General features: G+C 43.4%; 1 protein-coding gene across 1 annotated transcript; it reads left to right on the forward strand.

The window, feature by feature from the left end:
- Positions 1–12,057: 12,057 nt before the first annotated feature.
- TASL (TLR adaptor interacting with endolysosomal SLC15A4) lies at positions 12,058–14,491 on the forward strand. Its single transcript, XM_034423764.3, has one exon. It carries the CDS (start codon positions 13,598–13,600, stop codon positions 14,471–14,473), a length of 876 nt encoding a protein of 291 aa, XP_034279655.1. The 5' UTR covers positions 12,058–13,597; the 3' UTR covers positions 14,474–14,491.
- Positions 14,492–15,845: the final 1,354 nt, after the last annotated feature.

The following is a 15,845-nucleotide window of genomic DNA, read 5'->3' on the forward strand; positions in this document are numbered from 1 at the left end:
TCAAGCTGTAAATTCTTACCACACAACAATAAACTATTTTAATACATACAGTTCTACAAAAAGGTTTCACATGAAAATAAAAAGAGGAAGAAAGAATTATATAGACTGTGACACAAGAGAGGGACTTGTACATTTCCTTCCTTAATACATTCAGGGGATTTCCATTTCACAAGCAATGCAGTCAGGAATTGGGTAGAGGAGGGGGACAGGCATGGCAAAGAAATCTTTGCTCACATTAACGGAAACAAAAGTATTGCATATGTATGTGTATGTCATCCAAAGTGTTATGCCACATTTCTGTTCATCATTACACAACTGGGCACTGATATTGCTTAAAGGAAAAGTTCAATTCTTGAAGGTAAGGAAGGATTTATTTATTTATATTTATTCCCACCTTTATTTTATTTTTTATAAATAAGGCAGTGAACATATCAAACACACATCTTCCTTCTCCTATTTTCCCCACAACAACAACACTGTGAGGCAAATTGGGCTGACAGGGACTGACTCAAGGTCACCCAACTGGCTTTCATGGCTAAAGCAGGACTTGCACTCAGGGTCTCTCTTTTTTTAGCCTGGTGCCTTAACAACTCTATGGCAAGTATTGATTCCTGACAGTGTCTGCATAATTTAAATAAACAAATCCTAAATTTGTAAAGATTTTAAATATAGTCTAAAATAAAATAGTTCAAGGAAATTAGTGGCACATTCATGCATTGCAGTGAGAAACAGGTGCCAAAATGAAAGAAATCACAAATGTTGGCACAACTATGCCAAAAATATGTTAACTGGCTCCATGGTTCACCGAAGAGCTGAGGGAGATGAAGCGCCAGAAAAGACGCCTGGAGAGCGGTTGGAGGGCCAGTCTCGCTGAATCTGACCGAACACTGGTAAGGTCGCATATTAAGACCTACCTAGTGGCGATAAAGGCGGCAAAGTTTAATTACTTTTCCACTCTTATTGCATCATCAGATAATTGTCTGGCTGCCCTGTTCAGGGTGACCCGCGCCCTGCTACATCCGGGAGTGTGGGAGGACCCCCTGGAAGGCAGGGCCGAGGATTTCGGACAATATCTGTATGACAAAATCGCACAGATTTGGGGGGATTTGGATTCTGACTGGGTAGATTCGGGCAGGGTGGCGAGGAATAGTCTTGAGAATGTTATCAGGGAAGAGTTTGACTCTGTGACCCCTGATGATGTGGACAGGACTTTGGGGAGACTTAGTGCGGCCACATGTTTGCTGGACCCGTGTCCCTCCTGGTTACTACTGGCTTCCCGAGAGGTTACACGAGGCTGGCTCCAGGGAATTATCAACGCTTCGTTGAGTGAGGGTTACTTCCCCACGGCCTTGAAAGAGGCGGTGGTGAGGCCTCTCCTCAAGAAGCCTTCCCTGGACCCGGCAGTATTAGCCAACCACCGTCCCGTCTCCAACCTTCGCTTTGTGGCGAAGGTTGTTGAGAGTGTGGTCGCACAACAGTTTCCACAATACCTGGAAGAAACGTCTTATCTGGATCCATTCCAGTCGGGTTTCAGGCCCGGGTATAGCATGGAAACAGCATTGGTCGCATTGGTAGATGATCTCTGGAGGGCTCAGGACAGGGGTTGTTCCTCTGTTCTGGTCCTGTTAGATCTCTCAGCGGCTTTTGATACCATCGACCATGGTATCATGCTGCACTGGTTGGAAGAGTTGGGGATGGGGGGCACCGTGTTATGGTGGTTCTCCTCCTTTCTCTCCGACCGGTCGCAGTTTGTGTTGGCAGGGGGGCAGAGGTCGACCTCGAGATGCCTCATATGTGGGGTGCCTCAGGGGTCGGTCCTCTCGCCCCTTTTGTTCAACATCTATGTGAAGCCGCTGGGTGAGATCATCCATGGCTTCGGGGTGAAGTACCACCAGTACACTGATGACACCCAGCTGTACATCTCCACCCCAGGCCACCCCAATGATGCCCTTGAAGTGATGGCCCAGTGCCTGGAGGCTGTGCAGATCTGGATGGGGAGGAACAGGCTCAAGCTCAACCCTTCCAAGACTGAGTGGCTGTGGCTCCCGGCATCCCGATATAGTCAGTTGACTCCATCACTGACTACTGGGGGCGAGTCTTTGGCCCCCACAGAGAGGGCTCGCAATTTGGGTGTCCTCCTGGATATGCAGCTGTCCTTGGAGGAACATCTGACGGCTGTAGCCAGGGGGACTTTTTATCAGGTTCGCCTGATCCACCAGTTGCGGCCCTTCCTAGATCGGGATTCCTTGTGCACAGTCACTCATGCCCTCGTCACCTCTCGCCTGGACTACGGCAATGCTCTCTACATGGGGCTCCCCTTGAAGAGCACCCAGAGGCTCCAACTGGTCCAGAATGCGGCCGCGCGGGTAGTTACGGGAGCTGCATGGCGCTCCCACATAACACTTCTCCTGTGTGAGCTGCACTGGCTCCCAGTGGTCTTCCAGGTGCGCTTCAAGGTGTTGGTTATCACCTTTAAAGCGTTCCATGGCATAGGACCTGGATATCTTCGAGACTGCCTGCTGCTACCAATGGCCTCCCACCGACCTGTGCACTCCCACAGAGAGGGCCTCCTCAGGGTGCCATCAGCCAAGCAATGTAAACTGGTGGCCCCCAGGGAGAGGGCCTTTTCTGTGGGGGCACCTGCCCTCTGGAATCAGCTGCCCCCAGAGATACGAAGAATCCAAGACCTCAGTGCCTTCTGCCGTGCCCTGAAGACCTTTCTTTTTCAGCAAGCAGGGCTGGTTTAACACATTTTTAAATGTTTTTAATAGGTTTGTTATTGTTTTTTAATTATGGGGCCAAACGCATATATATCTTTTTAACTGTATTTTAATGTTTGTATTTTTCTTTTTACTTTGGCTGTGTACCACCCTGAGTCCTCCAGGAGAAGGGTGGTATATAAATCTGATAATAAATAAATAAATAAATAAATACATCTGAACAAGTATATACAAAGACAAAACCAGCACAATGTGCCACGTTTATGTATAGTATAATAGGTCAAACACATTTATTATTATCTACTATTAAAATATGCAGCAGATTATAGGAAAATAATGTACATTCACTGTCTTTAGCTGAGTAATTCTAAACTGAGACAGTTGGAGTAATTTTATTGGACTTTCAGCTGGAATAGATTACTCAGACCTTCATAGTAGCCTAGATAGATGACCTAAATTAGAAATTAGATGCGGGTAATGCAGCCCTGCTAATTTTCCAGAGACACTTAATAATATAATATAAATTGGAAATTAAATTAAATTAAATTAAATTAAATAACTTTCAGTGCCATTCTTTCAGCATCATTTTGGCACTGTATTCTTGTCAGACCATATTCTAAAAATGTGCAGTTATATTTGTTTTGTAGGCTGTTGATCTATGGCCTACTACAATTCATTTTGTCACCATATTGTTCAATATGTATGTGAAACATTTTTGGAAATATCATGTGAGATATTGGCATTGCATGTCATCAGTATGTTTATTACACCTAACATTTTCTGAAAGACTCTTAAGACTTGGTTATACTGGAAACCAGAGATTTGTCTCAGTGGCTCCTATTTATTTTATTATTATTATTTTTTTGCTTTAATTTATATGCCGCCCTTCTCCGGAGACTCAGGATGGCTTACAATGTGTTAAGCAATAGCCTTCATACTTTTGTATATTTATACAAAGTCAGCTTATTGCCCCCACAATCTGGATCTCATTTCACCTACCTTTGAAATGATGGAAGGCTGAGTCAACCTTGAGCCTGGTGAGATTTGAACTTGCAGTAATTGCAAGCAGCAGGTGTTAATAACAGTGCTTTAGTCCACTGTACTACAGGCTCTTCTTCTCCTTCTCCTTTACTGAGGAAGCCATTTTTATCTTCTTTTTGTCTACTGTTAGTATTTTTATTTTTATGGGTTTAAAAGATTATTTCTAGAATTTTGGAGAGCTGCTTCCAGAAAGGATACAAGCCTGCTTAAAATAACCCACTCTTCTGTTACTCATCTGCTTTTAATGCTTCTCTTTCCCCTGCTTCAGATAATAATTATTCTTACTCTAGCAACTTCAATTTAACCCTGCCTTGATAGCCATTTTGCAAAGGCTTGTAAAGGATAATGTTTGTTTTTTGGGTTTTTTTAAAAAAGCATTATTCCCAGGATTACTAGATAGTAGATCACTTATATTATCTGTTAAGTGGATGTGCCATTGCTATTTTGGTACTACATCCTTAATGGTACTACATCCACATGGAGAGAAGTAAGCAGTGGGGTACCACAAGGCTCCGTCTTAGGCCCAGTACTCTTCAATATTTTTATAAATGACTTAGATGAGGGAATAGAAGGCGAACTCATCAAATGCAGATGACACTAAACTGGCAGGAATAGCTCAGGATAGTAAAAGATCTTGACAAACTTGAACAATGGTCCTTATCCAATAAAATGAATTTTAACATGGAGAAAATCAAAGTTTTACATTTAGCAGAAAAAATCAAAGGTTATAAATTAGGTGAGACCTGGCTCAAAAACAGTAACAGAGAGGGACTTTGAAGTCCTAGTGGATGATCACTTGAATATGAGCCAGCAGTGTGCAGCAGCAGCCCAAAAAGCTAATAGAATTCTGGCTTGTATAAACAGAGGCATAGAATCAAGATCACATGAAATACTAGTACTGTTTTATAAAACCCTAGTAAGATCACACCTGGAATATTGTAACCAATTTTGGTCACCATACTACAAAAAAGATTTTGAGACTTTGAGCAACTAAGATGATCAAAGGCCTGGAGACTAAAACATATGACATAATAGCAGTATTCCAGTATTTGAGCAGCTGCCACAAAGAAGAGGGGGTCAAATTATTCTACAAAGACCCAGAAGTCAGGACAAGAAACAATAGTTGGAAACTAACCAAAGAGAGAAGCAACCTGGAATTAAGGAGAAACTTCCTAACAATGAGGACAATCAGTGGAACAGCTTGCCTTCAGAAATTGTGGGCGCTCCATCACTGGAGGTTTTTAAGAAGAGACTAGACACTTATCTGGAATAATATAGATTCTCCTGCTTGAACAGGGGGCTGGACTAGCAGTCCCTTCCAGGCCAACTCTATCTATTCTTTTTTTAAACCAGATGAATAAAAAAATAGTTTCATTTCCTCTCCTCATCACCTAATGAGTGGTAGAAAAAGTGACAATGGTTTACTTAAAAACGGTACCGTACCAGCTGTGAATACAGAATTATTTTTAAAAAATTAAATGTGTGTTAAAATGATACTAATTGCTGCTACTTTAAGGTATCAATATGTAGTGTATATAACATTATTTAGACATCTTCAATAATACACATCAATGCAATAAGAATCAACAATTCTTCTGTTGTCTCTCCTTTTGTCTTCTACTAATTGATACAGCCATTCAAGTAGCAATAACATCCCATTAGACATTAATGTGTCTAAGTCCTTTTTAAATTGGCATCTGTATGGCCATCTTCTGATAGCACATTTTGCAATTTAATTAAGCTTTCCCTTAGGCTTTCCATATTACCAGTTCAGCTCCTGACCACAATGTTGGTTTGTTTCAAGGCCGATTTTTTTTCTGACTTTGTGCCAGTTTACATGAACCTAGAGCAAAGCTGGAGTTTTCCTTTCATTCATGCTATGGGTCCAGGACAAGTGTGTTTTAGTGTTTGCTTTTTTCTGTTGCTTCACTGTGTCTTTCAACTTTGAGTACAACCAAGACCTGCACATCTTCCACTGTATGTGAGAGTAAATTCTCATGCAATTATGATACCAAATCATGTTAGGTGTTTTGTGCCAGCCATGGCAGTCTCTTCAAAGGCCACCAGATGGGAGCAAAGAGGCACCTTTGATCCCACTGGTGGGTCAAGGGGCTCCAGCCCCTGCAGCCCCATTGGGGAAAGTTAATGGCCCTCCAGCCCCCTCACACACATGGGTAAGAGAGGGGCCAGGGGCTCCTATAAGAACCCCTGCACAAGGGATGCTCCCTGCTTTTTCCTTTTTCCCTGCTCTTGTTCTATTCTCCTATGGGACTGATCCATGGGCTCAATCCAGGCATGGATGCCTCCATGCCTGGGAACTTATTTTACTCCACTTTTACTTCTAAATAAAGACTTAATTTGATTGCATCCTTGCGTGCTGACCTTTTCTTGGAAGTGCCCTCAACGAACCATCGTTCTTCGTGAGATCCCTCACAAAGTGGTAGCAGAAGGATGATTTGAGGCAATGCTTCCAAGCCAGCAGAAGCAAGATGCCAGGAGATTCCAGCAAGAACTCCCAAGAGATGGATGGTAGGACTTCCCCAGTTATGACCAGGAGTCTCCAAGCAAGGTTGGCAGCCCTGCATCTGGTCTCTGAAGCGAGCTCCGATCCAGAGGAGGGTACAGATGATCTCTATGCCCCCAGAGGACCCAGTGGAACGCAAGGGACCCCTTTGCATGCTTCCTTGCAGCTGCAAGCCACAGAGGAAAGCATGGAAGGCCAACAGTCCACCCAGGACTGCCAGGACATTGGGGATGCAGCCAGGAACCAGGCCACCCCCAGTGTGGACCAGCTCACTGGTGAGGAATGCAGAGAGCTGCTAAGAACACTCCAAGCAGCCCGAGGGATGCCAGGAACCAAGTCACAAGGGACACCAGCGCAGTGGGCCTCTGGACACCGGGTAAGTCCTTCCCCAGCACCCAGGAGGCTCCCCAACATGGTGCCAGCCACCCTGGGGGTCCCTGGGGCCCCGGAGCTTTTGGTGGGAAAGTTCCCATCGAATCGCGACCTGCAACTTCCGGAGCCAACTGGAAGCAACATGGCGGCCCCCAGGCCACCTACTCCAGCGAGGCTTGGGAGGCCTCAGCTAGGCCACAAGGCCCAGCAATGGATGGCAGCCAGCCAAAGCAGCATGCAAACTGCTTGCCCCCACCCCCACAGGCAAGCCTCAAAGTCTGCCCAGCCGCTCCTGCTGCAGCAGGCATCAGGGCTGCAATCCAAGTCCTGGTCGCAGCCCTGGAGGCCACGATGACCGTGGCCTCAACCTCGGGGGCAGCCAGCCTCCCTCAACACCCCCAGGGGACCAGCGAGGGGGGGCGTCCAGTCCGGAGCCCCCCAGCCAGGACCCAGGCCTCCAGAGAACCCCAGAAGAACCCCTGGGGGCTCCAGCCTTCCCAACACCCCCACCGAGGCAATGGAGGACTCACCTTGATGACTTCAGGAGGCCTCCAGCTGAGCCTCCCACCTCCCAAGATGGCTGCCTCCTCCGGAGTCTTCAGGACCAGCGGTGGGTCCCTCCAGGTGATCCTCAGCATTTTTGGGCTTTTCCAGCCCCATCCTGCAGCCTTCGCCCCCTGGTAAGTGTTCCAGTACCAGGGGGGCTTCCAGAAGACTCTTCAGAGCTCCACAGGCCTGGGCCCAGGCCTGGCCCTGAAGCACAAAGAGAGAGGTCTGCTCCCGTCGGCTCCTGGGCTGGAATAAATTCTGAGCATGCTCAATTGGCTCCATCTGAAAAGGAGAAAAATAATCAGAGAAAAATACCTACACCGACCAGCAGAGGGATCCCTCTCCCATTTACTTCAATGGAACCTAAGAAGCGATACCAAGGACAGCAAAATACATCAGCATTTTCTGCCCCAGCTGTGTCTGTTCTCCCAAATAATTTTGAAAAATTACATCTGGGAGGGGAAAATTTTAACATGTGGAATAAAGAGATACAGGTATGTCTCTTAAAAGAGGGGTCCCTAGAAATGGTTTTAGAGCCCCCACCTTTCCCTTGGGAACCTCAAGAAGAGTGGTACCACAGGAGAGCCTATACCACTCTACTGAGCTCACTGGATGCTAAATTGTACCCTAACATTCCAGATGGGCTCACAGCTGGTGAAATTTGGGGGTTGTTATATAGCTTATTTAATAGTGATAGCTTGGGCTTCACCACAAGACTCACAACGGAGTTCTATAACACCAAGCTAAAATTTGAGGCTAGCATGGCTGAGCACCTGGGAAAATTGAAGGCACTCAGGGCAGAGCTGGTGCTCAGGGACTACCCCGTGACTGAGGCCAACATGATCGCTGTCATTCTGGCATCCCTGGACAAAAGTTGGGGCAATTTTATTGTCTCACTAGAGGGAACCAGAAAGGAAGCCATGACTCTGTCCTACCTCATAGGGAGGTTCAATGAGGAAGGAGGCATAGAGATGCGGGAGAGTACACCAGGCCCACAACTCATTGCATCAACAGAAGGCACCAGAGTTCAGAGCAGGTTAACGCTCTACCCAAGTGCTTCATCTGTGGCTCTGAGGAGCATCTGAAGAAGAACTGCCCCATTACCAGCAAGGACCTAAGCGTGGCTCCAATCAAGGAAGGGGCAGGGGGCAGAGAAGGGGGCCTGGCAGGGGCAAAGGTGGTGCTAAGGGCAATTTTGTGTATACTAGTTACCTCACCCCTGCCACAAAGGCTGATGGCCCTACTGGCCTCTGGTTACTGGACTCTGGGGCTTCATCTCACATTGCTAACTTGAGGCAAGGCTAAGGAGGTTAAGGAGAATTAACTCCTCCATTAAGGTTGCAAATGGTAACAATGCTTTGGTTGTTGGGGAGGGCACTTCATCTCACATTGCTAACTTGAGGCAAGGCTAAGGAGGTTAAGGAGAATTAACTCCTCCATTAAGGTTGCAAATGGTAACAATGCTTTGGTTGTTGGGGAGGGCACTGTCTCTGTACCAGGGCTGGGCAATGTTGAAGGTGTATTACATGCTCCCTCTATAGCCAATAACCTGTTAAGCATAACCAAGCTATGTGATGATGGCAGGATGGAGGTATTGTTTCGCAAAGGGGGAGGTCATGTCACTCGAGACAAAAGGGTCATTGAGAATGTTATCATTATAAATGGTTTGCCATATTTCTCCCCCGAGTACCCAGCCACAGGAGACAGCTCAGAGGGTGCCACCCCAGAAGGGGCCTGCGCGCAGAGAGAGAGAAAGTCTCCACAGCCAGCTCCCAGGCTGTCAAAGATGCACAAGACTGAGGCAGTTGTGCCCACGCCGCCTCAACCAGCACCACGGCCTTCCAAGGCCAATGCAGGCAAGAAACCCGAGCCTCATCAGGCACCTAAGGCAGATAAGCCTAAAAAAGGGCCTAAGGTGCCAGTACCGCCCAAGGCAACCAGAGCCAAGGGGGTGTCAGTGGGAAAGCCGCTACATACTAAATGTGCCCACCTCTTACATCAGAGGTTAGGCCATGCGAGCTTCCCAGTGGTTAAAAAGATGGGGGAATTCACTGAGGGGATTCATCTCCAGGATTGTGAGGTGTTTCTGGACTGTGCCATCTGTAAGAGGGCAAAGAGGAAGGCTGCCCCAATACCTAAGGTGTCACTGTGTAAAACTCAATACCCATATCAATTAATACATGTTGATTTGGTTGGGCCATTTACACCGTCCCTAGGAAAGAGGCAGTATTTCCTCACTGCCGTTGATGATTTCTCGAGGTATGGCCATGTGTATACCCTCACGGAAAAGTCTGAAGCCTTTGATGCCATAAAGTCACTGTACAACTATGTGGAAACTCAGTACAAGACCAAGATCGCACAGCTGCAGAGCAACCGGGGGGCTGAGTTCATGTCCCGAAAGTTCCAGGACTGGGTAAGACATAAGGGCATACATCATTTTTGTACAGCGCCTTTTACACTTGCGCAGAATGGTGTGTCAGAAAAATGTAACGGCATTCTGCAGACCATGGTGTGCAGCCTGATTGCGGATGCTGGGGTTGCGGAATCGTACTGGGCAGAGGCGGTACACTATGCCAACTACACCCTGAACCGCATCTGGAGCAGCATTGTGAACCAGACCCCATATTTTCTGGTCCATGGGAGGAAGCCAAGTTTGGGACACTTGCGTGCGTTTGGCTCCTATGCTTGGGTGCACATCCCCAAGCAGCTGCAGAAGAAGGGGAGATCCACCTCCCAGAGACTGAGGTTCTTGGGCTATACCCCCGGCTCCAAGGCCTACTGATTCCTGGGAGAAGGAGGCAGGACTGTGACCTCCCAATCTGCCTCCTTCGAAGAGGACTCCAATTGGACCCAGATCCACTCAAATGATCTGGGTCCATATATTAACCGGCCCAGCAAAGCTACATCAACCATGACACCGCCTGAGACAACCACAGACCCGGCCACCGACGAGAGCGAGGAACAGGACAAAGAGGTCAGCCTACCTGGTCCAGATGAGGAGGATGAGCCGTCCAGTCCTGAGGGGGAAGACACGCCATCTTCACCTGACTCTTTGCCTCCAGCAACACTCCAGAGGCCCATGATGCCCAATGTCTGGGACCGAGGGCCTCCACATCCCGGTCATGAACAGCCAGTTGGTGAAAAACCCGCAGAAGAAAAGGGTGGTGAGTGGCAGGAGGTCAGAAGGTCAAAGCGGTCCAACAAGGGGGTCCCACCAAAGAGAATCGACATTGGACATGTCGCATCTGTCAACAGCGTCATGGTCACCCCAAAGACTTTCTCTGACATATGCACCGGCACCTGTCATTGGCTGGCAAGAAGGGGAATTGTTAGGTGTTTTGTGCCAGCCATGGCAGTCTCTTCAAAGGCCACCAGATGGGAGCAAAGAGGCACCTTTGATCCCACTGGTGGGTCAAGGGGCTCCAGCCCCTGCAGCCCCATTGGGGAAAGTTAATGGCCCTCCAGCCCCCTCACACACATGGGTAAGAGAGGGGCCAGGGGCTCCTATAAGAACCCCTGCACAGGGGCTGCTCCCTGCTTTTTCCTTTTCCCTTTTTCCCTGCTCTTGTTCTACTCTCCTATGGGACTGATCCATGGGCTCAATCCAGGCATGGATGCCTCTATGCCTGGGAACTTATTTTACTCCACTTTTACTTCTAAATAAAGACTTAATTTGATTGCATCCTTGCGTGCTGACCTTTTCTTGGAAGCGCCCTCAACGAACCATCATTCTTCGTGAGATCCCTCACAAATCAGATGACTGCAAAAACAAATGAAATAAGAAACTGGATTACTCCTGTAAAAGAAAAGGCCCATTAGCTGTTGCATAGGTATCAATGAGAAAAGGGTGCTAAAGAGTTTGATCCTACAATAAGATTTGCTCTTGAAACATAACAGTCACTAGAATAATTTTGTTATGTTTTCCTAACTCTTCATTAAATAAAGATAGCTGGAAATCTTGCATTTTATGAGCTTGCCTATTTGTTTCCAATCCTGCCTATTAGATGAAACCTGACACCGTGCCAGGAAAGTACTGAACTTCCTCAGGAAATCCAATGTCAATTCTATCTTTTTGTAGCCAGGTTTGTAAAACCATCAAGGAGAAAACTAGACCTCAACCAAAATTTTCAGGGCAAACTATTACTTATAAACTGGCAGTAAACAGTATACTATTAACTATGATAATGTTACCTAGTTGGGTATGAAACAAATACAAGCAGACAAACAAGCTTAGACAACATTTAAAGAAATGTTTATATATATTTATATATAAACATATGTAATATATATAATATATATTAGCATATAAATATACATTGTCACATTTCTTCTTTTTTTAAATAATATTTTTATTAAACTTTTTCAACATTTCTATTGTTTTCCAAGAGGTGTGACAATTAAACTATCCATTCTTTATTGCTTAAAACAGCAGTCTCCAACCTTTGTGGTTTGGCGGCCCAGCTGTGGGGAAGAGGGGAACTGAATCACATAAGCGGTGGACTGGTATGCATGCGTGCATGTGCAGGTCAAGTCATGCGAGCAGCAAGCCAGTATGCACACGCATGCGTGTGCAGCTCAACTTGTGCAAGTTGAGCTTCACACACATGCACACCAGCCTGTCACTTACATGAATTGAGCTACTCACATGTGCATGCTGGCTTGCCACTCACATGGTCCAGTTGCAAATGGGCCGCAGCCCAGTACTGGGCCATGGCCCAGAGGATGGGGACCTCTGGCTTAAAAGATCATTAAAGCTATCCAAAAATATCAGATACATTTCAATGCAAAATTGCTCAAGAGATTTTGGTTAAAGCCCTGCAAAACATCTTAATAAAATCAAATGACCCAATAGCCCAAGAAGAAAAAAGGATCATGTACAATGTAAAGACTGCAACAGTCATCTATGTAGGACAAATAGACTAGCCAAGTGCACCAAAACACCAAGCAGCTGCAGAAGGCATGATGAAAAATCCTTAATCACATAACCTGCGGACAAACTCAAACACAGTTTCAACAGAGAAACTATTAGCTTCTTAAACCAAGCCAAATCCAAAAAATGCTAGGGAATTCCTAGAAGCTTACATTCAGGCAAATCAGTCACCAGTAAATACATAGACATAAACCATAGTTACACAACTTTTAAAAGAGATAATACAAACCCTAGGATGCAAACAAAAGAACTACAACATATCCCCTTTTATCAGCCTACATTCGGATAATGGATCAGCGCCAGGCAAATAATTGTGCAGAAAACAATAACCTGATCAAAGAAACCACCAAGGAGAAATTACATCTCCACCCAAACTGGCAGGGCAAGCTATTACATATAGACAGGCAACAAATCCCATACTCATTGATATGTCACCTAGTTGAGTAATGAAATATCTACAAGCAAACAACCAAGGTCAGAGAGCACAAAGATCTCCAGAGTTCAAGTTTTAGCTACAGATATCCTTTTTTTTTAGAACTTATTTTAAGTGCATAAATACTATTAAAGAAACACTTGATGATTAATTTGTTTTCTATATTTGGGTCAAATTATTGTAAAATATTTATTATTTTTCAAATAATTTTGAGAACTTTTACTAATATTTTAAGCTTAACCAATATTAACCAAACTGTTCAGATATGCTAAAAATTATATATTGCTTAAAAAACACAACTTTTCCCCAGAAACTATTGTCTTCCACAGCAGCCTATATTCGAATACAAGCAATTCAAAATAGAAGGAAAGCCCTTTTTTTGCAGGTTCACAATTAAAAAAACAGGATGTGGAATGGGAAAAAAAGGAAAATGAAAACATTTTATTGGTTAAAAAAATGTGATTTGCAACATATAATTCTTAGGTATTTTAGATTCTTTTGCTGGGGGTTTTCTGAAGTGCTATTTTTGGCCTTTGTTTCTTTTGATTAGAATTCCCAAGGCCAAAGACTGTTATTAAAATCACTGTAGCTGACAAATGCAGCATAGTAATGCTGTCCTTGTACTTTCCAAATTAGCAAAAGCAGAATTCTTTTATCTGGTAGTGAGTGGCTCAGCAAATTCCTGACAGCTGTTTGTTGTATAATTAATGGAAAGGATCAGATTTAGTCTTCCTTTGTTATGGTCTTCATACTGAGAAATAAAGAGGGTGGCTACCCTAATAGAATTTGGCTCCAATTTATCAATAATGACATGTATACAATATGGCTGGTTTGTCTTGTTTTAACTTTTATGAGCTTTGAAACAATGATTATGATTAATTAAGAATGACTTTAGATATCATACTCATTATATTTGATCAAATACCATGTCAGATATTTCAGCCAGCAAACTCACAGTCAGCTCTGTTTTATTAGTAATATTTAGCATGTTCTGATAATCTTTCTTTCTTCTCTTCCCTCCCCAAAGAATGCTGTCTGAAGGATATCTCTGTAAAATCCCTTATCATGAGCTCTTGAATTCCACGCACTATGGAGCAGAAACAGAAGAGGCAATACAGGAATTAAAGTCATTAAATGGTGCCACTTATGAATCAACAGACAACATGCAAAGTAGAAGCTTATTTTGGAATTATAGGTCAATGGACACATTTATGATTTCTGTTTCTTCCAAAAAACCCAAAAATAATAAACAAAAGAAAGACACATTGACACAAATTATTCAATATCCAGTATTTGAAAGGCAAGCATCTGAACCTATGGAAATCTATGTGGGATCATCCATAAGCAAGGACACTTACCTTGTTCCTTCTTCTTGTAAAAGCATTTGTAAGAACTATAGTGACCTGCATATTGCTGGTGATCAGGTGCTACCAATGAATTCAGTTAAAAGAGATGCTATTTTTGACAGTGGGATATGCCCATTCTTGGAATCATCAGAGATTCCATTGCCAATAGATTCAATTCCAATGCTACCTGTTGAGATCCCATGGAAACCATCCCAAAGGAATTCATCATGCTGGCGGGTGGCCAGCATCATGCAACATCAGCAGCCTCTCTCAAACTCAATTCTGAATAATTATTTGGAGGAGAAAGTGGTAGAGCTTTATAAACAATATATCATGGATGTGATGGACAGCAGCATATCTCCCACTCAAATCTTGACTTCAGAGTTCATAATGACAAATGTAGATCAAATCAGCATGAAGTTATCACAAGAGATGAACATGAAGACTACCAAAGCCAAAGATATGGTTATTAACTGCCTACTGCAATTAGCTAGTGGAAAGGTGTCAAGTGAAATGAGCACTCCCAGTCTTCACATTTCCCGGTTCAGCACTAAATAAAGATCACTATAACTTGAATTGTAGAAATCATTTTAATTACTGAGTTACAAAACTATCAGGATACAGTTGAAGTGCCACATCTTAATTATTTTACAGGTAAATTCTTCCAGGATTTTTCATTTCCCCTTCTTCTTTTGTGTTTGTATTTTTCTTTCTCCCTCTTTCCCTTATTAAACAGTTGTGTGTGTGCAAAAAGTTCAGTTAATGAGGGACTTTTGAAAGTTTTCCTGAAGTTGTTGTTATTATTAATAATTATTATCATCACCATTATTATTCTTTTGCAATCTACTAAAATATTGGTCGCTCCCAAACCTGGTGAAAGCTTCATCTTGTGTATGGGGGCATTATTTGAATGTATAGATAATTTATATAATGTAAATTCATTATGTCTAGTAACAATAAATTGTTATAAAAAATAAATACATTGTTTTTTTCCTCTTTGGGTCAGAATACTATATTTTAGTTTTCAGCATACTTGAAAATATATTTTCGTACTTCTTACCTCCGATTTGCCATATTAATTTATCCTAGAAGCTATTTATAGATTTAAAAACTGATCCACAATTCTAACATGTCAGCTTATAGAACAATTTAAGAATGTATAGGTAGACCTTGATTTATGATAATTCACCCAGTGACCATTCAAAGTTATGACAGTGCTAAATGAAGAAACTTAGGATTCATACCCAAAGTTACAACTGTTACAGTGGCCTTATGGTCATATCAGGGGTGGGTTCTACTTACCTTTACTACCGTTTCACAGCGGGGCATGTGCAGAAGCATTTTGATGACGTCGGGGTCGGTGGGCGGAGCCTCCCGCCGGTTTTACTATCGGTTCTATAGAACCAGTGCGAACCGGGGGCAACCCACCACTGTGTCATATAATCAAAATTTGGGAGCCTAGAAGACTACCTGCACTTACGACTGCAGGAATACTACCTACCTATGTTTTCCCCATGCCCTGGCCATCTTGTGCTGTACTGCCCCAGCTGACCTTTGCCATCTAGGCCTAGGCCTGGGGTTCATGCTGTGAAAAAAAAGCCAAAAATATCCCCAGAGCCATAGCATACCAAAAGCCCCTTTGCAAAGAGCTTCTGGGTGAGCCAGGCTTTGCATTCCAAAATAAAATAAAATAAAATAAATAAAATAAAATAAAATAAAATAAAATAAAATAAAATAAAATAAAATAAAAAAATAAAATAAAATAAAATAAAATAAAATAAAATAAAATAAAATAAAATAATAAAATAAAATAAAATAAAATAAAATAAAATAAAATAAAATAAAATAAAATAATAATAAAATAAATAAAATAAAATAATAAAATAAAATAATAAAAATAAAAATAAAAATAAAAAGCCCAAAGCAGCAA

The sequence above is a fragment of the Pantherophis guttatus genome, chromosome 5 (genome assembly GCF_059756535.1).
Source record: "Pantherophis guttatus breed Tessera chromosome 5, ASM5975653v1, whole genome shotgun sequence".
In the NCBI taxonomy this organism is placed as follows: Eukaryota; Metazoa; Chordata; class Lepidosauria; order Squamata; family Colubridae; genus Pantherophis; species Pantherophis guttatus.

Coding starts and splice junctions, on each gene's coding strand:
- TASL (XM_034423764.3), top strand. CDS start 13,598: ATGCTGTCTGAAGGATATCTCTGTAAAATCCCTTATCATGAGCTCTTG.